The sequence below is a fragment of the Scyliorhinus canicula genome, chromosome 4 (genome assembly GCF_902713615.1).
Source record: "Scyliorhinus canicula chromosome 4, sScyCan1.1, whole genome shotgun sequence".
Taxonomy (NCBI): Eukaryota; Metazoa; Chordata; class Chondrichthyes; order Carcharhiniformes; family Scyliorhinidae; genus Scyliorhinus; species Scyliorhinus canicula.
The window spans coordinates 152,146,966-152,174,814 of NC_052149.1; the positions used below are offsets into that span (position 1 = coordinate 152,146,966).

The window sequence follows — 27,849 nt, forward strand, 5'->3', positions numbered from 1 at the left end:
TCAATTCATCTGTGTATAGTGTGCATCTGTTGAATGGAATTGAATTCCAGCTAAAGCAAACACGAGTAAGGCTTTGCAAACTGCTGAGGACCCAGGCTAATGTTTGGAGGACACCGGTTCAAATCCCACTAAAGCAATTATTGGAATTTAAATTCAATTACATTGAATTGAAAGCTGAGCTCAGTAATGGTGATCAGGAAACTATCATTGATTGTTGTAAAATTCATCTGGTTCACACAAGGCTCTTTAGGGAAGGAAGTCTGCCATCCTCATCAGGTTTGGCTTTGGATGGGATTCCAGACTCATGTAGTTGACTTTTAACTGCTCTCAAGAGCAATTAGAGATAGGCAACAAATGTCAGCTTTGCCAGCGATGTCCACATCCCATGAACAAATATTTTAGATTATTTTTGTGGGGAAAAGAGAAAGGACAGCTCTCCCGGAATGCAAGAAGGTACAAAGAGTAGCAATGCAGCTATGATGGAGGAGTTCAAAACTGGAGATTGATTGTTGTGCTACATTCATTCAGACGTGGTACCCCCTACAATGACAGCCATAAGCAGGACCTGACAGCTGGTATGTAGGTCAGTGTCCGCTCTATGCCATCATACAGCTATGTAAATAATAAAGCCAACACGTCTGAGCCAAGGGGCTGCAGATCTATCCAGTATGTAGATACAAAACCACAGTTTCAACTTTAAATCTTGAAGGGGTGGACATTGAGCAAGTGACTGAACAAGTGACTGAAGACATGTTTTCGTAAAGTTTAGCTCATTCAGCTCAACTCTTTTTAAAATCCCATACCTCCCCTGCCCCCACCCCTGACTTTACATTTCTCCCCCCAGACTTTAGATGATGTTCAAAATAAAAACTAAATTAAAACTGATTTTTGCAACATCAGGTGTGCATTTCATGGCTTTAGGCTAGACTGGGGGTCCATGTGGGTGCCAGGGTAGTTACTATAGGATAAAAGGTCTACAGCAATGTTTTTTTTTAATTTAGAGCATCCAATTATTTTTTTCTCAATTAAGTGGCAATTTAGTATTACCAATCCACCTAATCTGCACAGTGGACACAGGAAGAATGTGCAAACTCCACAAGGACAGTGACCCAGGGCTAGGATTGAATCTAGATCCTCAGTGCTGTAGGCAGCAGTGCTAACCACTGGGCCACCGTGCCGCCCTAGATTTACACCAATGGTGACCCTCATTGCCACTAGACATCCCGTGTAGATACTGAAAATTGCCATTGTACAGTTGGTGCACCCCTTCTGTACGGCCTGCCCAATCAGTCAGAGCTTCCTCATCCACTACATCCATACAATTGATACTGTTCAGCAGGTCTGCTAGCCCAGGCGGTACCTGCTTCCACTAATGACATTCTCTAGGTAAGAAATTCTTGTTCAGTTGTTGAGAGTTTGAAATCCTTTCATCTCTTAGTCTTACTGAATATTTAGTTTCAATAGTTGGGCATCCTTGAATGCTGCAATTATTGGTTGTCAATTAACACTGTCCCAATTAAAATGTTCCACATCACAATTGCTTTGAAAAATATTTTTGAACAGAGGAAACACTAAGAACAGCAATAACCACAAATAAAATATATTTTGGGTTGAGCTCCCTTCATTTCTCTCAATCTATTATCTGCAGAGATCATGCCAGTCCCAAGGAGCACTCACCTTCTGCACTGGTCGCTGCTTCTACTTTGATTTGCTCCAGCTCAGTTTTTACATTTACCAGTTCCAGTTTCAGATTGTGCAGTTCATCACTGAGTTTTGTGTTGGCCAAGCGAGCAGACTGTCGTGTTGGCCGGCCAGTAGACTTTCTCTCAGCCTTCAACTGCTGAATAGTTGTCTCCAGTTCTCGGATTTTCTGTGACTTGGAGCAGGAAAAAACAAATCTCTCAAAATAAAAGGTTGAACCAAGGAGCCAAGAGAGTGTTCTTCCAAGAGTATAAAAACAGGCATCCCAACTGGGAATGCAGAATTGGTCAAGAGATCTCCTGTTTCTGATAAAGAAACGGAATTGTTCGATCTTAATTTCAGAGCAGAATTTCTTGGGATTTTTTAAAACTAAGTTATAAAAATGTTCACTTGCCAAGAATTATGTTTCGACCCATTTTTATTGGAAAGAATTAATTTGAGGAGAAAAGTCTAGCTCACTCGAGCACTTAACTATGAAGGTCAGGCACAATTTCAAAATCGCAGGTGGACTGTGCGAGGTATAGTGATAATAGACGGGAAGAGAAAAGGGTACAAAGAAACTTCTGCAGTTTCCAATGGGGCCTGTTCGATGAAAACAAAGGAGCAGCGGGAGAATAAAAACAGTTGTGGTGATTGTAAAATTGTAAATGTCACCACAGTCCCAGAGGACCAGAGGCTGCTCTCCCCTTTGAGAGCTGACTAGCAGGGATTTAACTGGAGGATCACCACACCACAGGTTGAGAAGGCAGGGGCTTCATGAATAACCTCAGCTGGTTCGGGAATTAGAAATTGCTCCGCACCATGAAATAGCCGTCCAGCCAACTGAGCTCATACCACCTGGCTGCCATTATACTGGGAGTCTTCCACCGAGCAGCCCCCACCCACCCATTGTGCAGCAGGATGTCAGTTTCCTACATGCAACTTGCTGGTGGCATGTTAATGATGTCAGTCTCAAAACAGACCTACCAACCAGCCAAGCAATTAATTAAAATCTGCCAAGTAGTTTCAGTTGGTACACTGAGCAGTCACACTGATGAGTCGCATATAAACACACTCAATAGAAGTAGACCATTCAGCCCCTCAAGCCATCTCCATCATTCAATAAAATCACGGCTGCTCCATTTGGCTTTTGAGATCTATATTCCTATCTACCGCAGATAACCTTTGATTCCCTTGCCCAACAGGAATCTATTTACCTCTGCCTTAAACATATTCAGTGATCCCACTTCCACAGTCTTTTGAGGCAGTGTTCCAAAGTCACACAAACTTCAAAGAGAAAAAAAGGTTTCTTCATCGGTCCTAAAATGGTGATCCCTAATTTTAACAGAGTGCCCCTTAGTTCTGGACTCACCCACAAGAGGAGACATAATTTCTAAATCTATCCTGTCAATGCTGTTCAGGATCTTACATACTATCAAGTCACTGCTCACTCTTCTCGACTCCAGTGGAAACAAATCCAGCCTGTCCAATCTTTCCATACAAGACAACCCACTCATTCAAAGTATCTATCTAGTAAATATCTTCTGAATCGCTTCTAATACATTTACATCCTTCCTCAACCAGGGAGATCAAAACTGCACACAGTATTTGAGATGCAGTCTCACTAAAGTCCTGTTCATAGAATCAGAATGTACAATGCATGACGCCATTCGGTCAATCGAGTCTGCACCAGCCCTTGGAAAGAGCACCCTACTTAAGCCTACACCTCCACCCTATCCCCGTAATCCAGTAACCCTACCTCACCTTTTTCGACACTATGGGGAATTTAGCATGGCCAATCCATCTAACCAGCACATCCCTTGACCGCGGGAGGAAACCGGAGCAAACCCATGCTGTACTGAAGCATAACATCCTTACTTTTATGTCCCATTCCTTTCAGAATAAAGGATAGTATTCCATTCACCTTTTTGATTACATGCTGATCCTGCACTCTAACATTTTGTGGCTCATGCACAAGAACACCTAGATCCCTCCACCTCAGAATTCTGCAGTCATCCTCCATTTAAGTATCACTGCTTTTTATTCTTCCTGCCAAAGTGAACAACTTCACACTTTCCCCATTATATTCCATCTGCCAGATCGAAGTCATCAATGTAAATTATAAAAAAGGTGAGGCCCATAACAGACTCCTGTGGGACCCGACTCTACACACCCTACCAATCAGACAAAGACCCATTTATGCATATTCTGTTTAAGGCCAACAAGCCAATCTTCTGTCCAGATTAATATTGTAGGGGGTAGCATAGGAGTTTTTATTTTCAACGTTTACCTTTGATTTTTAATCAAATGCCTCCTGGAAATCCAAGTACATTATGTCTACAGGCTCCCCTTTATCCACAACACGTTACTCCTTAAAAGAACTCTAATTAATTGGTTAAATATGGTTTCTCTTTAACAAAACAATGCTAACCCTTTCCGATTGAGTTTTAACGTGCCCAGCTAGAAACTCTTTTCTTTTTTTAAATTCAGAGTACTCAACTCATTTTTCCAATTAAGAGGCAATTTAGCGTGGCCAATCAACCTAGCCTGCATATATCTTTTAGTTGTGGGGGCGAAACCTATGCAAACACGGGGAGAATGTGCAAACGCCACACAGACAGTGACCCAGAGCTGGGATCGAACCTGGGACCATGGCACGTGAAGCAGCAGTGTTAACCACTGCGCCACCGTGCTGCCCTAGCTATAAAGTCTTTAATGATTGACTCTAACACCATCAAGCTAACTGGCCTATTGATTCCGGTTTTCTACCTCCATCCCTTCTTGAATTGAGGAGTTATATTTGCTGCCAGTCTGATGCATGCTTTCCAGAATCTAGGGAATTTGGGAAAATTATCAAAGCATCTACTATTTAATGAGCCATCTCATCCTATGATGGAGTCCACCTGGACCCAGAGACGTATCAGCTCAGAGCTATCAGAGTTTGTTCAGAATCACTTCCCTCGTGATTCTAATTTTACCAAGTTCCTCTCTCATCTCTACCTCTGATTTACCGCTATTACAGGAATTCTTTTGTATCCTCTTATAGTGACGACAGAAGCAAAATTTGTTAATTTCATGCACTATTTCCTTATTCTATTATTAACTCCCCATTCTGGCTCTCTAGAGGGCCAACACTCTTACTTTTCCCGCTTTAGAGGCTGGTTTAGCACAGTGGGCTAAACAGCTGGCTTGTAATGCAGAACAATGCCAGCAGCGCGGTTCAATTCCCGTACTGGCCTCTCCGAACAGGCGCCAGAACATGGCGACTAGGGGCTTTTCACAGTAACTTCATTGAAGCCTACTCGTGACAATAAGCGATTATTATTAAATACTTGTAGAAACAAATTAATGCAAACTTCCAGTTTTTCCTTAATGGTACCCATCCACACAAATGGAATACACTTTTCTATATATCTTCTACGAAAAGAAATATAGCTACACAGGCTTCCCCAAGGGAAGCCTCCCTCTAAAAAGTGCTAATATATTGGGAACATTGCAAGACTGGCCATCAGTTGAAGATATTCTGGGATTGTAAGCCCTGTAAACAACCTAATCAATTCCAAGTCTGTACATTTATTGTTTTCCTTTTGCCTGTTTCCTCATTGCTGCACAAATCAAAATGGGATCTTTTGCTTCTCAGGATTATTCGAAACATCATAATATTAGGAATTAAAAGAGATATTTCTTACCATTGCTTTACCATCACACATTTCATCACCAGAATCATCAGAATCCTCCTCGGAGGATAGTTGATAATAGATTTTCACGTACTCTTGATAGTTTTTCATCTTTGCTTCAAAGGCATCTTCTAGACTATCCTTTTGTTCCTCAAGCTGCTCTCTGAGAAGTAAGCAAACAGTTGAATTTCACCCCATTTCCACAAGGACACTGCCTTCCCTCCTCAGAAACTGGAACATAAAACTGAAAGCTACAACATTTTTTTCCTTTTTTCCTCCATTATATTAATTTTGGTGGTCAGGGGAAGAGGGATTTTCATTGCAAAAATTCAAGGGCTGCTTGAAAACAGTAGATAGATGGTGATTGGAATCCTAAAACAATCCATTGCAATACAAGCTACTGAAAAACAGTAGCCTAAATAAAAAGCCCCCTTGACTTGCATAACAAATATCCAATACCGTTAAGGAATGAATGGCCTGTACATGCTGGACCACAGTTAAATAGTATGTAAAATTATGTTTTTTAAATTTAGAGTACCCAATTGATTTTTTCCAATTAATGGGCAATTTAGCGTAGCCAATCCGCCTACCCTGCACATCTTTGAGTTGTAGGGGTGAAACCCACACAAACACGGGGAGAATGTGCAAACTCCACATGGACAGCGACCCAGAGCCAGGACTTGGTACCTTGGCACCGTGAGGCAGTAATGCTCACCACGGTGCCATCGCGCCGCCCAATATGTAAAATGTAAGGAGGTTCAAGAATGCGGTCTTTAGTATTTCAGGAATATTGCTAAAAAGAGGCCATTGGCTGAAGCTTTGTCTTGAACTCATCAGGATAAACACAAGAATGCTAAATTTGAAGTGATCACCGTAATTTATACTACAGGGGAAAAGGTTGCCGAGTGGCTGCAGCATTGCTATGGGGACAGCGGGAATTATAGGCTCCCCAAGATCTGGGATAATCCAAAAAAGGCACGATGCTTGAACATATTCCTTTTGTTTACAGAGAATGGGTCCTTGTGTAGAAGGTATGTTGCTTCCGGCAAGTGTAAATGAACTACATAACAAGCTCAATTGATTATTTTTAATTGTTTGTTTAGCATAGCTATTAGCACACACAGGATAGTTCACCAATCACACAATCATCTCTAACAGTAGATGTTTTGTTTTGGGCTTTGCAAGTTCAGGCTTGGATGAGTACAATCTGTACTCTGCCTATTATGAACTACTGAAGGAACCTGCCTATTATGAACTACAGAAGGAACCTGCTGTTTGATTTGATCAGCCTATCACTGTGACATACAGACTACGTATCTGGCATCACATCAGCACTGAAATCAACATTTGCATTGTTTTGTTACATTACGACAAAATGACGACAATATGACGTGTAACCATTTCCGGAATCTGCATGCACTGAACTTGTCAACTTAGCAACTCGTGCAGTAGACTTCAGTTTTCATGTCACCACATATGCACAAACAGATGTAATCATAAGTACATTGTGAGAAAAAGTTTGACGGAATGGTCCCTTTATCACCTATACCATGCATATCTCCAATATGTAGGGCAGCACGGTAGCATAGTGGATAGCACAAATGCTTCACAGCTCCAGGGTCCCAGGTTCGATTCCCGGCTTGGGTCACTGTCTGTGTGGAGTCTGCACGTTCTCCCCGTGTGTGCGTGGGTTTCCTCCGGGTGCTCCGGTTTCCTCCCACAGTCCAAAGATGTGCAGGTTAGGCGAATTGGCCAGGCTAAATTGCCCTTAAGGTCCAAATTGCCCTTAGTGTTAGGTGGGGTTACTGTGTTATGGGGATAGGGTGGAGGTATGGGGTTGGGTAGGGTGCTCTTTCCAGGAGCCGGTGCAGACTCGATGGGCCGAATGGCCTCCTTCTGCACTGTAAATTCTATGAAATTGTATGAAATCTATGTAGATCGGTTCGCATCTTTAAATCTGCAGCCACTCCATACAGCACTCCCAATTCACGAGATGCAGCAGTTTAACACCCTCAGTTTCCTCAATGTGCTAGTTGAGAAACCCACCAATGGATTCTCCATCTTTATCTACCTTCACCGGTAAATGTACACATTGGGATTCACCACATACTGTAGGATTGGCCTCATCAACAATCTTGTAAATAGGGTCCTAACCATTTGCAAGTTTGACATAGAAATAGAGTTCATCAAAGCGATCCTGCGGGGCAACAGCTATCCTGATAAGATTATTGTATATTGTGCAAACTCACAAATGGGCTAAAGTCTACCTCAAATTACCCTGAAAACCCAAAGTATTCAAATAAATCTGAACACGCCAAGCAAGTTGTTTCACATTGCTCCAATGCAGCGGCCATCCAAGTGGTATGTTCCACCAACAGGATGCTGCCATCAGTCCAAGAATACTTCCTGCCTATCACACAATTAAGCATGGTTGTCCATGAATTTGAGTCCTAGCGGTGCCAGGTAGGCCGTTCTTCAATGATTGGCTGATCTAAGCAACAACATATTCCTTTGGTTGTGCCTAGTAGGCAGAATGCAGACTGTACTCAACGAGCCCAGGCTTGCAAAACCCAAAATTAAATGTCTACTGTTAGATGTGATTCTGCGATTGGGTAACACTAGCTGAACAATCCAGATTGTGCCAATAGCTACACTAACAACCAATTTAAGATAATTAGTAGAGCCTGTAACATGATCTATTTAAACTTGGTAGGTGTGACACACATTCATACACAGGGGCCTGGGACGAGATTCTCTGATCCCGCGCCGGGTTGGAGAATCACATGGGGGGGTGGGCAATCCCGCTACGCCGCTCAGACGCCGGGCCGCCGATTCTCCGGCAACTGGAGAATCGGCGGCAATGCGATTGCGACAGAGCCAGTCAGGTGTCGTTCAACGGCCCGCCCCGCCGGCGATTCTCCACGCTCGACGGGCCAAATGCCGACCGGGTTCGGCCGAGTTCCGCCGGCGCCGTTTGCGTTTGGTTCTACCCGCGGGACCTCACCGTTCTGGCTGCAGGGGCCATCCTGGTTTGGGAGGGGAGGCCTCCACGGTGGCCAGGCTAGGGCTCTGCCATGTTGCCCAGACCCGCGCCCGCCGTATCGGCAGCTGGAGCTGCGTTAAGCACTCCATTGCCCTGCTAGCCCTCTGTGCGGCGCGGGATTCCTGCTCCTAGCAGCCAGATGACACAGTTGTAAAACACTCCAGCATTTACGACGGCGTCACCACTTAGCCCCATTATTAAAGAATTCGCCCCTGACCTCTGCAAACAAAAGGAATATGTAAGTTTAGAATCCCTATGGTGCAGGAGGCCATTTTGGCCCATCAAATCTGCAACCCCCCACCCCACTCCACACGAAAGAGCACCCTACTCCCCTGCCTTTTCCCCACAACCCCACCTAACCTGCACATCTTAAGACACTGATAATTTAGTGTGGCCAATCCACCTAACCTGCACTTCTTTGGACTGTGGGAGGAAAGTGGAGCACCCAGGGGAAACGCATGCATACACGGGGAGAGAGAGAGCGAGCGAGCGCGAGAGCAAACTCCACACAGTCACCCAAGGCCGGATTTGAACATGGATCCCTGATGTTGTGAGGCAGCAGTGCAAACCACTTTGCCATCACAACATGCTTTGCGCCTTTTTTGATTTTCCCGAGAACTTAGACAGCCGATAGTCCCCCATTGCTTTTTCCAGGGAAATGCCTAAAGTCAGAGATGACCTACCAATCAGCACACCCCTCTCCTGTAGTATAAATTGTGAAATTTGGCATTCTTGCATTTGCCCTTTTGAGTGCAAATGAAGCACTTCAGCAACACGTTTCCTTTTTCAGCAATATTAAACTTTATACTAAGTGACTATTTCATGAATCTACAGAATCAGGGGCAGCAGTGGTTAGCACTGCTGGCTCATGACGCCGGGGCTCTGGTTTCGATCCCATCGCCGGGTTACTGTCAGTGTGGAGTTTTCACATTCTTCCGTGTCCATGTGGGTCTCACCCCCTAACCCAAAGATATGCAGGGTAGGTGGATTTTGGGGGGGGAAAAAAAAAAGAATTGGGCTCTTCTAAATCTAAAAAAAAAATCTACAGAAACACGAGGGTAGATTCAAACTTGAATTTGAACCTTCTGCAGCAATAAAAAGTAGCTAACTAAAATCTACACCCAGGATTTAGAAAATCAAATTTTGAACATTAAATTTGGCTCCGTGGTTAGCTCAGAGTTAGGTTGCATGTTCAAGTCCCACTCCAGGACTGGTGACATTTAGCCCACACTTCTTCTGGAGGACATGTTAAACCAAAGCCTTCTGCCTGTTCCATTGGAATGCAAGATTTCCCGTGACACTTTTCAAAGGAGCAGCAAGGAGCTTGTTCAGTACTTTGGTCAACAATCACCACAAAAACAAATCAGTTTTTCATTCAATTTTTGTTTGTGGATAAACAAAAGCAAATGTCTTTACTTATCACACCATATGAAGTGCTTCATAAACAATTCGCTCTTTGACACAATCATGATTCTCCAGTTGACAGGTTTGCACAAATTTAGACAAGTCCAGTAAAACATAGCTTCATACTGGAGGCAATCCTTGGTACTATTTTACAATCCTAATGACAACAGGCAATAATGTCACACTCTAAATCTAGCAACATCTACCTCCAGTGTCTCTCCATGGTGTTGTATTGTTCTATCATCTCACCGACAACATTTTGCCTGATCTCACTTTCCATTAAGAACTTTTCCTGCTTCTCCTTAAGCAGGTGTCGCTGCAGGCCCTCGATAATTTTCTGCAATGACTGAGGAATAAACTCATGGTCAGTTAAAAAATAAAGAGCAAGATAGAGAAAAAAAAAAATTTTTTAAATCAGAAATAAAAGTCAACTTTTTGCAAACAGTCATCCCATTTAAACCTAGAGCAATAAAAGCTTTATAAAATCAAGAAGCAAGTGAACATGAAATTGGGCTAGGTTTTGTCAGAATAAATAGTGAGATTAAAAGGCACTGTTATTTCTTTGCGTAAATATTACAGAAACTTCAGATGTTTGGCAGTTGCACAGTTAAACAAGAATGCCTAAAAGTTACTGAGTTATGCTGCTCCACTGTCTGTGTTGCAAAATCTGCATCTCATTATCTTCCTCGCCATTGAAATCTATTGAAGTTATGAAGATGGTACATTGGCACAGTAGAACAGAAACTAAACACCTCACAGAAAAGTTTTAAGTCTTGTCATTCAAGTGTCTTTTAAAATAATAACTATTGCTAGTAAATTTCTCTGGCACTGAAAATTGCTACAATGGGAGGCTCATTCCTCCAGATAATCAAGTGTTGTTGGAAATTTACAATGCAACATTTTAAATATTTAATGTAAAAAAACATTTTGTTTTTTTCAATCTTTATCCAATCTGTCGGTCTCTTTCTTAATCTTTATCCAATCATTGTTTCTGTCCCTTTCTCTTTCCATACCAGATTTAACATGGAATTCATCCAATTTATTTTCCACTTCCTTTTCAGCCTGTGGGCTATTTATTTTACAATTACTTTATTTGATTGGCTGCTTCCTTATATTCTCGGGTGCCAGATTCCAGGTTTCTCTCATTAAAGCATTAACAGCTTCTACTTTTATTAACTTATGCAAAAAAATCTAAACACCCAGAGGGAGGTTTTACTAACAGCAAACCCTGTTAGATACTCAACAACATTTGAGCCAAAACACATTTTGTAATACTGTTGACCTCGAATTGAATGATTTCCTGTCTTAGCTCCCCACTACATAAACCAGAGCTGTGCAGCCAAGACTCTACAATATTAGCACACATGGGAAGATTAAGAGACACCAAAGACCAAGGGTCACATGACAGAGATTCACTGCTGTATGCTAGTGTGCAATGAGCCTACCTCTTTATCCAATATGCTGATATCAGTCTCATCTTCATCCTCATCCTCCTCGTCATCATCATCATTCAATTCTTCCTGTTCTTCAAGAGGTTCTTGAGCATTGCAGTTGCTCCAGCCATCATGCTCTCGGAGTAGCGACCGGAAAGAAGGAAACAGCTTTGATGACGGTGCCTGTATCAGCTACAATGGATGGAATAGCAAGTCAGATATTTCCCATTTGTGATATATAGCAAGAGCGGATTCAAGCACAAACACCTATATGCTTGACCTCCTGATAACAAGCAATGGGAACAATGCAGAGATGTTATCATTGATTATATTAAGCAATAATCTAATTGTCATGGTTTGCCCTACTTTGTCAAAATGGTGAAAAAGGAGTCTTAGTAGCCATAATAATATTTTTTAAAAGGAAATAAAGTTAGAATATATCCTACAATATAACATTCCTTCACGTTTTTTCTCCACGTGCCATCACTCCTTCAGGCAGTGCGTTCTTGATCATAACTTGCTATGTTAAAAAAAAAAGGAATTCTCATTTCCCTCCAGCTTTTTACTTGCCAATTTAAGTTGTCTGTTTAAGTTAGTGACCCGATCAGTGAAAACAACACCTCATCTACTCTATCAAAATCCCTGATATTTTGAACACCTCCACAAAATCTCTTTTAACCTTCATTGCTTTAAAGGAGGACAATCCCAGTTAATCTCATCTCTCTACATAACTGAATTTCCTCCTTCCTGGTAAAGGCCTGGATTTCCTTCTGCAACAGTGCCCAGAATTGTACACGATAGTCTACTCCATACCTCCATTTATAAAGCTTATCAACTGGTCCCATCATCACAGTGAAATGAATGGAGGTTGTGAACCCACAAATGTCGTTGTTCCTCCACCCACTCATTGAATGTTTAGTCTGTACTCTGACTCAATTTATAAGAAAACCATGCTTTAGAATTATGCTTTCTAAGGGAATTTAACCATTTTATTTAAATTCTGCAGCTTTAGCACATGCTGGTATAACCTCAAGTATCTTACTTCAGATTAGAACAGTACAGCACAGAACAGGCCCTTCATGTTGTGCCGAGCCATGATCACCCTACTCAAACCCACGCATCCACCCTATACCCGTAACCCAACAACCCCCCCCCCCTTAACCTTACTTTTTTTAGGACACTACGGGCAATTTAGCATGGCCAATCCACCTAACCCGCACATCTTTGGACTGTGGGAGGAAACCGGAGCATTCTAAGTGAATGTTTGCAACCGTAGCTTCATATTTGCATGGAATTCGGCTGAACTAGTGACAACCATTACACCATGGATAAGGATCCGGATGTGTGAGAATTTTCTAAATTATGAATGTTTAGATGCAGGTACCGATTAAAGCAATTACGTTCTCTGATAATTGGCTCAAATGGTTTGTAAAAGAGGAGAATATTTAACTGTTTAGGGGGAAAGAAAGGAGATTAAAACCATGTTTGCTGCAGTTGAGGAAAGAAAGATCCAAAGGGAAGGGATTGCCCCTACCTGGGATCAGGGATCTAAAGAAGACTGTTGATTTCCAAGGTCTGAAGAAACTACAAAATTCTGGGAAGTCTACAGAATGAGTGCAGTCTGGACTTTTACATGTTCTATTGCCCATAGCCGAAACAGGAAGTATAACCGGCTAGGCTGGTTAATTACTGCTTAGTTTGGTAAATCATATTTACGCTTAAGCTTTCTACGTTGCTACAATTTGACTTATCACAATCACGGTCTACACTATAGCACACAGCGGGGGTGGGGGGCGGGCTGCACTATAATCTTACTGCTCGAGTGATGCAAAAGATCCCACAGCAGTATTTTGAAGAACAGGGGAGTTAGAAGATCTCTCAGTGTTCTTAGAAGAAAAGCCATACCATGGAGTAATGGTTAAGAAAACAATTGCAGAGATCCGAATAGCAACTAGTTAAGGGGACTAGAGAAATTAAGAGAAGTTTCCAAGAAGTTGAAGGTTAAAAAGGTACTAGAACAGAGAACTGTTCAGTAAAGACAGAAAGAGCTGAGAATGCGGCCGAATTGACAGGAAGATATCTGAAGTGAATTTCAGGTTTGACAGACTTTACGACAGCCTGTAGGACGGGAATTGAAAGAACTATGGAAATCGGTGGCTGGATCTCGGAGTTTGTGTAAAAACATTTAAGACAAAAGGAAACCTAAAAGGGGATGGTGTAAAATCCTGGACTGGATTCGCTGTTAAAAATAGAGCAATATGGTTTAGATTCAGAGCCATTTGTAAACTTGGACTGGATTTTGAAACCGCTATTGGAAAGCATTATTATCAGAGAAGATTTTAAACGCAGATTTTTGAGCGTATGGAAACTCTCATGTAATCATCATTTGGGGGTTCAGAGAGCAGTGCGTGTAAGTGGAGTGCGTGTATTTGACCAGTCAGTGTGTGCCTATGGGACTTGGATGTGTCAACGAGTCCATTGTAGTTTACATGTACTTTGTAGTCTGTGTTCTGTTAATCTTAAAATCTGTGTGAATCGTCAAACCTTGGAAGGCGGGGTGGAGTATTGAATAATCCAACTGTTCATGCTAACGTTTTTTTTGCTTGTTGTCAAAACTAAATTAGCAGCCCTGTGACTCTGTTCCCCACATTTTTAGATCCTATATAAAAAGAACTCCGTATTAACAGTGCAGAAGATGCTTGTATCACAATTACGAGCGCAAAATCAAACCAAGTATACACAGAACCCAACTATGACTAAATGGGATTCTAATAGTATTTTGCACTCACTTCAAAATACCGCAAACTGCCGGCCCAAAGTGGAGAGGATCTCCAGGACGATCACGCATATAGACACTGACATTATGTTTCTACAAAGATGCAAGAAAGCAGACAAGATCCCGAAAGGGCTACAGATCACAAACCCACTCAAGTCGACCTACAACACAGACTATGCTGAGAGACTCTGCCGTCGCACCTTTCTCACACTCCTCAACCACCTTGTACACCAGCACTACAGCAGACGACGCAACCTAGAAACCAAGATAGAGGCCATGTTCTCAACTTGCGCTCAGGGCGCAGCAGATCAGATGCGGAACACCGCCAAACAGATGAGACAACGATATATGCACACCAAGAACATGAAGCTTGAGAAATTCGGCATCACCACTAGCAGCAACCAAGCCTCCCCTGGTACTACAGTAGAAACGCGGCAGACACGGAGGCATTCATCAGGCGAATGAGGCTCCAGGAATTCTTCCACAGACCCCAAGAGGCCAACAGCGAACCCAAGGAGACGACCAATGAACCGGAACAGCAGACCGAGAGATCTGGGATGCGGCAACCGAAGAGGAAAGAGTTGAATTGGACCGCTCCGGAAGGCCGCTGCCCTAGACTCGACATGTATGCTCAAGCCGTCAGGAGTCGTGTCAATGCCAGATTCATCAGTCGCATTCACAAGACAGCCCCGAACGTCACCCAAGCACAACACAACGCCATCCGCGCTCTCAAGACCAACCCCAACATAATCATCAAACCAGCAGACAAAAGGAGGGGCCACCGTCATACTGAACAGAACGGACTACTGCAAAGAAGTATACCGACAACTCAACATCCAGGAACACTACAGACAGTTACCCGCAGATCCAACCAAGGAACACATCCACCAACACAGACTGATCAAGACCTTGGATCCAGACCTTCAGAGCACCCTACGTGCTCTCATCCGACGTACTCCCCGCATTGGAGATCTCTACTGCCTCCCGAAAATACACAAGGCCAACACACCAGGCCGTCCTATTGTTTCAGGCAATGGGACCCTGTGTGAGAACCTCTCTGGCTACATCGAGGGCATCTTGAAACCCATCGTGCAACTTCTGTCGCAACACGACGGACTTCCTACAGAAACTCAGCACCCATGGACCAGTTGAACCAGGAACATTCCTCGTCAGCACCCATGGACCAGTTGAACCAGGAACATTCCTCGTCACAATGGACGTCTCTGTACTCTACACCAGCATCCCCCATGACGACGGCATTGCGGCAACAGCCTCAGTACTAACACCAACGACTGCCAATCTCCAGATGCGATTCTGCACCTCATCCGCTTCATTCTGGGTCACAACGTCTTCACCTTCGACAACAAGTTCTTCATCCAGACGCACGGAACAGCTATGGGGACCAAATTTGCACCTCAATATGCCAACAACTTCATGCACAAGTTTGAACAAGACATCCTCACCGCACAGGACCTTCAACCGACGTTATACACCAGATACATCAATGACATTTTTTTCCTTTGGACCCACGGCAAAGAGTCACTGAAACGACTACACGATGACATCAATAAGTTCCATCTCCCATGCAGGTGAACCAGTTGATCATTCTAACTTTGAGTTGACGCAGTATTTTTATATACTAAAAAAGAAAAATCAGTGCAGTTTCTCATCAATTTACATTTCGGAGAATATAAATGTAATGACTATACCAAAACTCACTGCAGCTGATCTCTGTTCTTTGGTTAACATGGGTGTGTTTCTTCTAGAACTGAGAGTGAAATTCTAAAACCTGTGCTGCTTCATTTTGGTTTAAGCTTTATTGCGGTTGTCGATTCTCTTGAGCACTTTTGTTGAACGAGGGAAAAGGAAATGAAGTTTGGTGCAAGATGTAAAAACAGGTCATCTAATATTGTGTAGAACTAGATACTGACAGGTTTGACAATATCCGATGCAAAATGAGTTTCTATTTTTTACTGTTGATTCTGTAACTATGTCTATGCAATGGAAAAGTCTAAGGAACCTTATTTCCTTCACTGTCCATTACTTTTGATGCATATCGTGTATGAGCCATGAGGGAGATATGGGGGTGGTCGGCGGCAGAGCAGATGCTTATTTTGTTGATGATTTAGTCGAGCACTTTGTTCCAGAGCAAAGCATTACCAAGTTCATAAACTGATGAACAGTGGCCACTGGTTCACGGTGCCTGTTAAGTTCTGTGACTTTCTTTCCTCCCACCATGTGTTCTAAGAATCTCTTGTCCATAAGTCCTAAAGCAGTAGCCATAACAAACTCTCTGAAATGTCGTTTTGGAGACCACTTTACTAATTTTCTTTCACAGATTTTGTGTGTGTGTGATTGAGTGACTGAGAAACGGGCATTACTTATCTGCAGCGTTGTGATGAGGAACAAGGTTTTTTTTTAAAATGTAATTGTGCCAGTCAAGTTGTATTTTTGTGAACTGTTTCTTTTGTGTGGTTGCTTCAAGAGTACCTGGTTCAAAGTGTTTATTATTCACTGCATTTTGATTTCCATGTGGAGCAGTGAAAGCTGCCACAGTGGCCAATGAATAAAATAAAATTCTAGTATTTCACAATTTAAAAAAAAAGTTCCATCTCACCATCAGACTCACCATGGACTACTCTCCAAAATCACACTTCTTGGACACACTCATCTCCAACAAGGACGGTCACCTCAGCACTTCACTTTACCGCAAGCCCACAGATAACCTCACGAAGCTCCACTTCTCCAGCTTCCACCCTAAACACATTAAAGATGCCATCCCCTATGGACAAGCCCTCCGTATACACAGGCTCTGCTCAGACGAGGAGGAGCGTAACAGACATCTACAGACGCTGAAAGATGCCCTCGTGCAAACGGGATATGGCGCTCGACTCATTGATCAACAGTTCCAACCAGCCACAGCAAAAAAAACACCACATCGCTCCAACCTCCTCAGAAGACAAACACGGGACACAACCGACAGAGTACCCTTCGTCATCCAGTACTTTCCTGGAGCAGAGAAACTACGACATCTTCTTCACAGCCTTCAACACATCATCGATGAAGATGAACATCTTGCCACGGTCATCCCCACACCCCCACTACTTGCCTTCAAACAACCACGCAACCTCAAACAAACCATTGTTTGCAGCAAACTACCCAGCCTTCAGAACACCGACCACAACACCACAAAACCCTGCCATGGCAATCTCTGCAAGATGTGCCAGGTCATCGACATGGATATCACCATTACACGTGGTAACACCACCCACCAGGTACGCGGCACATACTCGTGCGACTCGGCCAACGTTGTCTACCTTATACGCTGCAGGAAAGGATGTCCCGAAGCGTGGTACGTTGGCGAGACCATGCAGACGCTGCGACAACGAATGAACGGGCATCGCACGACAATCACCAGGCAGGAATGTTCCCTTCCAGTCAGGGAACACTTCAGCAGTCAAGGGCATTCAGCCTCTGATCTCCTGGTAAATGTTCTCCAAGGCGGCCTTCAGGACGCGCGACAACGCAGAATCGCCAAGCAGAAACCTATAGCCAAGTTCCGCACACGAGTGCGGCCTCAACCGGGACCTGTGATTCATGACGCATCACATTCACCCCCCCACCATCTGGCCTGGGCTTGCGAAATCCTTCCAACTGTCGTGGCTTGAGACACACCTCTTTAACCTGGGGTTACCCCCATCTCTGGATCAGTAAAGACTTGATTACCTGCAAATGCTCGCATTCTAAACATTGTCTGGCAGCTTTGACTTTGTCTATATATATGTTTCTGGAACATACCTCTTCATTCACCTGAGGAAGGAGCAGTGCTCCGAAAGCTAGTGTTTGAAACAAACCTGTTGGACTTTAACCTGGTGTTGTAAGACTTCTTACTGTGTTCAAAATAAGCATTACAAGAACTTTGGATTTCTTACCTGGCTGGCAATAGCAGAGAATTTCATGACTTGCAATGTCTCATCATACATAGATGCACACTGATTAATGTTTACGATCATACAGGACTTCCCATGCTTAGAGAAAAACCCTTGGAACACACGAGTCAATTTGCTGTCCCTGAAGGGCACCATATTAGCCTTTGACCTGGAAAGACAGTACAGAAATTTAGGAATCTGGTCACTCAGAATAAACCCGAATCAAAAGGAGTGCCAGACGACGGTACTTAGTTGCAAGACACTCTCGTATTCAAATTCCCACATTGAATCAGAGACACTCACTCATTAACACAGCCAAGCATTATGTTTCTTCGTAATAGAAAGGGAGTCAACCATCTCAAGTAAATATGAAATTCTCACTTTTCTCAATCAATCTCTATATTCTTCTCTGTTGTGGCTGTCTTTTTAAAAGATAAATATTTTTCCCTTGAATTATGCACAAGATTGAATACCTTTATTCTAAATTTTCCACTTCCTCGGTTTAGTCAACCCACACCTTATCCTTGCTGCTCCAGTGGCCATGACACATGTTTGAATATCTCAAAGAGCTGGAGCATTGAAATGAAGTGGATGCAACAAGCTAGCCAAAGAACAAGATCATGGCATACGTACTTGATCTGCTGGTTCTGGCGCAGGACACTGATGCATCTGCCTAGTGTGTGCAGGGAGGTGTTGATGTTAGTTGCCTCCTTCATCCTTTCACCACACTTCTGTTCTTTACAGCGTTCTGAGCCCGCCAGGTCACAAAAAGTTAGTCTGGAGTAAAGAAAAGGAATCAATTTGCCCAGGTTGCAGCAAATTCTGGATTACAAGAAACAAAATCTTAAAAATGGGTGTGTTTTCCCATCAACAACATTGAGAAGTTAATGTTCCTCAGCCCACCACCCCAACAGTCTATCCAGCCCTCTCAAAACAGTGCTTTTGTTTAGAGTGCTCTTCTAAAACAGAAGGACAAATGGACAACACTGCAGAAAACACTGTACCCAACACTGCCAACAGCTAGAGTTACTGGACAATAGAAAGCTCAATACCAATACAATTCATCTCAGTTTTCATCATAAAAAGCTGCTATTCTTAAAAATTCTTTCATTGGATGTGGGCGTGGCCGGCAAGGCCAACATGTTGCTCACCCCCAACCCTTGAACTGGCAAGCTTGCCAGGCTACTTCAGAGGGTAGTCAAGAGTCAACAAAATAGAGAGTCTGCAACCTCATGTCGGCCAGACCAGGTAAGGATTTCCTCCTTGAGAGGATACAAGTGAAACAGAGGATACAAGTGAAACAGATAGGAACACAGGAATTAGGAGCAGAAATAGGCAATTGAGCCCTTTGAGCCTGCTCCACCATTCAATCAAATCGTGGCTGATCTATTTCTGGTCTCAAATCCACCTCCCTACCCGTTTCCCACATCCCTTTAACCAGTTACCTCCTTGAAACCATTTAATAACTCAGATTCCACCGCACTATGGGTAGCGAGCTCCACAAAGTAGTTCCTCCTCTTCTCAGTTCCAAATTTACTACCTCTCAACCTACATCTGTGTCCTCTCATTCTGGATTGCCCTGCAAGAGGAAACATTTGGTCTATGTTCACTTTATCAATCCCTTTTATATACCGCGATCAGATACCCTCTCATCCTTCTAAACCCCAGCGAGCACAAGTCCAAACTTTATAATCTCTCCTCATACGTTAACCCCATCCATGGAATCAATCTGTTGAACCTCCTCCAAGCTGCCTCCAATGCCACCACATCCTTCCTCAAATAAAGGAGATCAAAACTAGACACAATACTTCAGATGTGGTCCCACCAACACTATACAATTGCAACACTTCTCTACGGTTATACTCCAGTCCTTTTGCAATAAATGCCAACATTCCATTTTCCTTTTTAATTATATGATGTACCTGCATACCAACCTTCTGTGATTCATGAACAAAGACACCCAGATCCCTCTGCCCAGACGCATTTTGAATTTGCTTTCCATTTAGATAATACTTGGCCTTTCTATTTTTCCGGCCAAAATGGATAACCTCACAGTTATCGACATTAAACTTCTTCTGCCAAATTTTGGCCCAATCTCCAGCATATCTATATCCGTCTGTAAAATCTTTTATCTCCTCTTCACTGCCTTCTTTCCCACCTATTTTAGTATCATCCGCAAATTTGCAGATCATTATTATAGATTGTAACCAATTGAGGTCCGAGGAACGACCCCTGCGATGGGTTTTTACAGCAATCGATGATCATGGGTCACCGAGACGAGCCATTAATTTCAGATTTTTATTAATTGATCAAATTTTTAAAATTAACAGGCTGCTGTAGTGAGATTTGAACACGTACTGCCTAAACAGTAGCCTGGACATCTGGATTACTAGCTCATTGATATTATCACAATGCCTTCAATTCCCCGACTTCTTAAAAAAAATAATGGTTCTGGCAGTGAGACAAGGAGTAAAGAAATTCACACCTGAAAATTACCTGGATCTTGTAGTCCATTTATCAAGTATTAAATGTCTCCACTCCATATGACTCTACTTCAGAGCTCTGAAGAAGTGTCACAGACTTGAAACATTAACTCTTTTGCATGTCAGGAATTGGAGGAAGTTTTAAATAGTCTATATTGGTATTTGTGGATATTAGAAACGGGGTGGGGGGGGGGGGGGTTGGTGGTCCTCGATCACAGGCCAGACCCCATCGAAGCCCAACTCCTCCCCCACAGGCCGCCCCCGACCCTTCGCGCAGAGTTCCCGCCGGCAGCGACCAGGTGTGGACGGCGCCAGTGGGACTCCGCTTTTTCCGCAGAGCTGCTCGGCCCATCCGGGTCGTAGAATCGGCGGCCCCGCATTCACCTCGGAGAATCGCACGCCAGCGTCGGTGCGGCGCGGTTGCGGCGATTCTCCGGCCTTCGCAACCAGGGGCTCAAACAGAAAAATCCTTTAGCACTTGTAGTTCAGTTGGAACCCAGTACCCGAGAAGAAAGCAGCTCTCACAGAAACTGCCAGCAGATAGGCAAGACAATGGAGTACGGGGCAGAAAGCAAGCCCTAAAAACCAAGGGGGTGGGGGAGGGGAAGAGAAGAGAGAGAAAGAAGTCCCAGGAAGACAGAAGTCAAAATAGACATAAGGGGCGGGATTCTCCGACCCCCCCGCCGGTCAGAGAATCGCCCGGGGCCGATGTCAATCCCGCCCCGCCGTGTCCCGAATTCTCCACCCCCAAGATTCGACAGGCGGCGGAAATTGCACCTCACCGGGCTCCCCGCGGCGATATCCAGCCCGTGATGGGCCGAAGTCCCGCCGCTGACAGGCCTCTCCCGCTGGCGTGGATTAAACCACCTACTTGACCGGCCGGATTGGCGGCGCGGTCAGGCGCCGGGTTTGGGGGGGGGTGTGTGCTCCCACGGTGGGCGCGATCGGGTCCCACCGATCGGCCGGCGGGCCTGTGACATGGGGGCGCCGGTATGACATCAGCAGCCGCTGAAGCGAGCGCATGCGCGGACTTACACCGGCCGAAGTCCTTTCGGCCCCAGCTGGCGTGGCACTAAAGGCCGTCCACGCCAGCCGGCGGAGCGCCAACCACTCCGGCGCGGGCCTAGCCCCTCAATGTGAGGGCTTGGCCCCTAAAGGTGCGGATTCCGCACCTTTGGGGCGGCCCGAAGCCGGAGTGGTTCACGCCACTCCAACACGCTGGGACCCCCCTGCCCCGCCGGGTAGGGGAGAATCCTGGCCAAGGAATCTGAACAAGGTACAGTTCACTGAAGTTTAAGGGGCCGAGAGAGGCTCCTAGTTAAAGACAGAGCTGAAAGATGCAGACCTAATGATGTTGGCTGGTGCGAAGCCAGATATTTGAATTAATCACACGGTTGGTGACACCTTAATACAGTCTGTGAAACAGTAGTGTTCTGTTGGTATGGTTGGTTATCTAAGAGATCATGTGGAAACTTGAATGCATGTAACAATCCAGAAAAGACAGACTGAAATCTGGGTAGTGGATCCTTGCTGAAGGCATTCCAAGAGAAAGCTTGTTTCAGAGAAGATTCTAAAGTGTGTTTTTCCGAGAGAAGAGCTTGGGAAACACTCATGTGGAAATAGAGTTGCAGTGAGACCCGTTGGCTCACAATATGATAAGCATCTGGGGGTGGTTTGGATGAGAAAAGCACAGAGGTTCAATTCCATGGCATCTGTCATTTGGTTTCAGAGTGTGGTGTGTCTGGCCACAGCTGACCTGTGGATTTACATGCTCTGTATACTTATTGAGAGCATTACAAGTTACAAAATATATCTTGTACTGTGTTATCCTTAAAAATGTGTGTGTGTGTGTGTACATCTGTGAAGGTATAGGGGCTGGTTTAGCATAGTGGGCTGAACAGCTGGCTTGTAATGCAGAACAAGGCCAGCAGCGCAGGTTCAATTCCTATACCGGCTTCCCCGAACAGACGCCAGAATGTGGCGACTAGAGGCTTTTCACAGTAACTTCATTGAAGCCTACTTGTGACAATAAGCAATTATTATTATTATTATTATGTGAATATTATTGTATTATGGTCAATCTTTTCATGTTTAATAAGTGTTTTATTCCATAGAACCCTACAGTGCAGGAGGCCATTCGGTCAATCAGTTCTGCACCGACCCTCCGCCCTATCCCTTAATCACAGGTAACCTGCACATCTTTGAACATTATGGGGCAATTGAGCATGGCCAATCCATCTAACCTACACATCTTTGGACTGCGACGTTGTTACAAATCAAAGGGGAGTCCGGTGACTCATTGTATCTGCGTCTCTAAACAAAAAATTAAAAAAAGTTACGGCCTATCGAGCCTGGTTTCCATTTTGAGACCTGACCATTCAGGAGTGACATCAGCTGGGATCATAACATTGTCTCCTCTAGCTTTTTCTATTTTTATTTCAGCTTTCCAGCATCTGCAGTATTGTGCTTTCATTATTTGGCATGACAACATCAGATATGCAAGTTCATTTTTACAAAGTAAAATTTGGATTCACTAAAAACAGGGAGATACATATCCCGATGGTCAGGAAACATGCTTGCTAGAATCAGCTATCCATTCTTACCGTCACAGACTCCAATTGAGGGGTAATTTAGCACAACCAATATACCTAGACTGCACATCTTTGGGTTATTGGGGGGTGGGGGGGGGGGGGGGGGGGGGGGATGAGACAGAAGGTGCAAACTCCACACGAAGTGACCTGGGGCCAGGATTGAACTTGGGTCCTCTGTGCCATGAGGCAGCAGTGCTAGCCACTGTGCCGCCCTGTTTGTGGTGTATAAATGATTTAGACATAAATGCAAGGAGCATGATTAGGAGATTTGCAAATAACAAAAAAATTAAACGTCTGATAGTTAGGAAAAAAGTTGTAATATTAATGCTCTGGTCAGGTGGACAGAAAAATGGCAAATGCAGTTTACTCTGGAAATATGAGAGATTATGCAGTTGGGGAGGGTAAATAAGGCAAGGCAATACACAATAAATGGCCTGAAATTAAGAAGTGTAACAGAACAATTTCACTGGAAAGACGGAGGCTGAGGGGAGACCCAATAGAGGTCTACAAAATTATAAGTATAGACTGGGTGGATAGTCAGAGGCTTTTTCCAAGGGTGGAAGTGTCAATTACAAGAGGAGAAAAGTTTGAAGATGCGCGGGGTAAGTTTTTCATGCAGGAAGTGGTGGGATGTACAGCCTGGAACATGCTGCCAGAGCATGTGGTGGAAGCAGGCACATAAGCAACATTTTATGAGGCAGCTGGATGGGTAGATTAATAGGGAGGAAATAGAGGGATACAGACAGAGTAAGGGCAGAAGGTTTTTTTTAAATGTTAGGGCAACATGATAGACACAGGGTTGGAGGGCTGAAGGGCCTTTTCCTACGCTGTACTTTTGGAACGGAAACAGATGGGTGGATGGACGGAGTGGTTAAGGCGGCAAAAGAGATGCGTTCCTTTAATGGCCGAGACATAGAACACAAGAGATTGTGGTTACGCTAGGGCTACATAGAACACTAGTTTGACCACATCCAGAGCATGGTGTATAATTCTGGTTACCAATTACAGGAAGGATGTGACCACACTAGAGTGGATACAGAGGTGAGGCTGTTGCCAGGAATCGAGAATTTTAATTATGAGGAAATACTGGGAATGCTGGGGTTGTTTCCTTTGAAACAGAGGCTGAGCTGAGATTTAATTGATATGGCATTATGACGGTCTAGAATCAGATAAGATTGGATTACAAGGATCTATTTCTGTTAGTAGAGAGATCATTAACCACAGCAGAAATTTAAAGTTATTGGCAAAAGGATTAGAAGGAAGTCAATGAAAACAATTTCTTCACCCAGGAGGTTGCAGGCAGACAGGAGTATGCCTGAAGTGTGGCAGAATCAGGAATCTTCATTGCATTAATAAAAAAAAGAAATTGGATATGCACTTAAAACGTACAGGGCTATAGACCATTAGCCGGAAAGTGGGATTAGGGTGCATAGCTATTTATTGGTTGGCGCAGTCACAATTGTCTGAATGGCCATAGATTTACTATGGGGTAAATTTTCTGATCCCACCCCCCACAGGAATCGATTCTGGCGGGACAGACAATTTGACGGATGATTGAAAGGCCCGTTGACCGATGGGAATTTTGCTCCCAGGGCAGGTAGGACCAGAAATCCCACCCTATGTTTCTGTCAAATACTGCAATGGATTGTCAGGATAAAAAGCATAACATTTACTTAGATCAATACTTACTCGCTCGTTTTAAGAACAGATTTCCAGTCTTCAGACACATGCAGGATCCGAATAGAGAAGATACTGTGACTACAAACAAGATGGGGTGGGGAGGGGGAGAGAGATAGAGTCAGGAGCAGTAAAAAAAGCAAAATACTGAATATTTTGTTTCTCCGACACGATAATCACAGTATATCAGAATACAACAAAAACATTACTGCCTAACTGCATTAAGTAGCTTGATCGTACAAGAAATGGCTACTTTCACTTTAAAATTTAAACGAACAAAAACAGGAGCTCAGATTTAAAATTCTATAAGGATTTAGGCTGTGAACAGCTCTTGGAATTAACAATCAAGATTAAGGGTGCCATTTTCACTTATTCAAAACCCATACGCGACATAGAGTTCAAATTGAGGTCTGAAAACGTCAGTGATGTCATTTGTTACCACAAATAACCAGCTCTGTGCAAAATTAATTTTGAGGAAGGTTTAGGAGTGGTAAATCCAATGCTTTTGAACAATCAGGAATGAATGTTTTTATTGTGGGAAAAATGTACTTAATGATCTTGGGTATTTTATTCACCCTACAGCGTCTGGTACAATGCGCTGGACTTAATGATCACCTATTAAAAGGGGGAATTAGCAAAATCCGAAATGAAAATAAATTACCTCCTGCTGGAGTTTTGGTTGATGTGAGTGCTGGCCATGCTTTGGTTTTTCCGGCCAATTTTCAGAATTTTCCAGGCTTCTTCTGCTTCTATCACATTGACCCATGTCAGTTCTGAATAGAGCAAATAAGACCAAAATTTAGAATTGGTCAAAGACACCATTAACATTGCTTCATTAACTGGAATGCTGTAATCAATAACGAAACACAAATGTTTTAAAATTCTTTAACAGGGAGTGGGTATCACTGGTTACACGTGCATTTATTGGCCAATTGCGCTCGAGAAGGTGGTGGCGGTGATCCACTTTCTCGAACTGCTGCAGTACATGTGGTATAGGAACCCCCACAGCGAGGATACACCCAGCAAGAGTGAAGGAACTGTGATATGGCTCCAAGTTGGATGGTTTGTGATTTGGAGGAGGGGAACTTGAAGGTGTTGCATTCCCATACACCTGTCACCTTCATCCTTCTAGGTGGAAGAGGTCATGGGTTTGGAAGGTGCTAATCGGAGCAGCCTTAGTGAGTTGATGAAGAACATGTTTTAAATGGTACACACTGTTGCCACTGTACATGGGTGGCGGAGGGGTAGCAATCCAGCAGCTGCTTTGTTCTGGATGCTGTTGAACTGGAGTCTTGTTGAGAGTTGCACTCATCCATGCAAATGGGGAGTATTTCATTAAACTCTTAACTAGTGCCTTGTAGATAAGTGGCCAGGCTTTGGTGGGCCAGGAGGAGAGTTATTTGCCACATAATTCTCAGTCTTTGACCTGCTCTTGTAGCCACATTATTTATATGGCTGGTCCAGTTCAGCTTGTGGTAAATGATAACCCCCAGGATGTTGATACCCCCAGGATGTTTTAGTGGGGGTTTCAGTGATGGTAATGCTATTGAACGTCTAGGGATGATAGTTAGATTCTCTCTTGTTGGAGATGGTCATTTCCTGGAAATTGTGTAGCACAAATTTTATTTGCCACTTAAGTCAGAACGTTGCCCAGGTCTTGCTGAATAATGGACACAGAATGGCGCAATATCAGAGGAGTTGCGAATGATACTCAACAAGTGAACATCCCATTTCTAGCCAGCAATTACCGAGGCAATTATCCCACCACATGGTCAGGTATTTGTTAGTGTTGTAGCTGTACTGGTCAGCTTGGCTAGAGGGTGTGGCTAGTTCTGGAGCACACAGTTGCCGGAATGTTGTCAGGGCCCATAGCCGTTGCAGTTCCCAGTGCCTTCAGTCAGTTCTTAATATCATCTGGACAGAAGCAGTTGGCTGAATACTGGCATCATTATGCTGGGGTCCTCAGGGAGGAGGTTGGAATGGATTATTCACTTGGTATTCTAGCAGATGATTGCAAATGCTTCAGCCTTGCCTTTTGCATCGATGTGCTGGGCTCTCCCATCATGGAGGATGAATTGTGTAGCCTCCACCTCTGGTTAATTATTTAATTGGCCACCGTGCCGGTGGATGTGGCAAGACTGCAAAGCTTTGATTGGATCAGTTGGTTGTGCGATTGTTTGCAGTCCGATATTGTAGCTTCACCAGGTTGACACTGGAATTTTAAATATGCCTGGTGCTTCTCTTGGCATGCTTTCCTGCACTCTTCTTTGAATCATGGTTGTAATGGTAAAGGGAAGGATATGTCAAACGATAAGATTAAAACTTTTGAATATAATTCTGCTGTTGCTGATGGCCCACACATACTTCGTGAATGTCCAGTTGAGTTCCTAGACTGGTTCTAAATCAATTCCATTTAGCACAGTGGAAGTACCACACAGTATGATAGAGATATCCTTGATGTGAAGATGGGATTTTGTCTCCTAAAAAAGGAGCACGTGTTGATCACTCTTACCAATACTGCCATGGACAGATTTTTATGTTAAAACAAACTTTAAATAAAACACAGAATTAACCACATTAACAACAGAGAAATAGCTTTACAATTAGCAGTTTAAACAGTTCTTAAGTAAAACAGAAACTTTAACCTGCCTCGCGATTCCAATTAAGCAAACCAACATGATTCTCAATACCAGTCATGATTCAAGTTAACAACCAGGTTTCTACTTGCATTTCTCTGTGCAGAACCCTTCAGGATCAAAACTGAAACATCTCTGTTCAGATTAAAATCCGAGGAAGAACTAACTTTGCAGATAGACGTGACTCCCGCACTTAATTAATCATCTGTACCCCAAGTTTTTCTTGTCACCTCCCACAAGATGTCCCATGAATGGTTTAGCCAGAATCAAACACAATAACCCATAAATTATCTATACCCCAGTATTCTATTAATCAGAAAACAACATTCTATTAGTCGAACACTTAAATCTGCAAAATCAATGATTCCCTCCCTTTTACAACCCCTTAAATCACAGCTTTAGCAGACATGGGGCACGATTCTCCGGCCTCACAGCGCTCTCACTCAAAAGGAAATAAGGCCGGTGAATAGCGGGTGGGGCCAAAAACGAGAACCGCACCAGGCATCAAACAGTTTGCAAT

General features: G+C 43.7%; 1 protein-coding gene across 3 annotated transcripts in view; it reads right to left on the bottom strand.

Annotated features, from left to right (window-relative positions):
- The window catches only part of kif20a (kinesin family member 20A), a 59,293-nt gene that overhangs the window by 8,677 nt on the left and 22,767 nt on the right, over positions 1 to 27,849 (bottom strand). For all 3 annotated transcript variants that reach the window (XM_038795364.1, XM_038795365.1, XM_038795362.1), the window contains exons 8-15: positions 25,355 to 25,466; positions 24,706 to 24,774; positions 18,576 to 18,719; positions 17,946 to 18,111; positions 11,250 to 11,429; positions 10,011 to 10,150; positions 5,370 to 5,520; positions 1,678 to 1,876 (exon numbers count right to left, since the gene is read on the bottom strand). In XM_038795364.1, the coding sequence (XP_038651292.1) occupies positions 1,678 to 1,876; positions 5,370 to 5,520; positions 10,011 to 10,150; positions 11,250 to 11,429; positions 17,946 to 18,111; positions 18,576 to 18,719; positions 24,706 to 24,774; positions 25,355 to 25,466 (1,161 nt within the window). The remainder of the gene's footprint in view (positions 1 to 1,677; positions 1,877 to 5,369; positions 5,521 to 10,010; positions 10,151 to 11,249; positions 11,430 to 17,945; positions 18,112 to 18,575; positions 18,720 to 24,705; positions 24,775 to 25,354; positions 25,467 to 27,849) is intronic.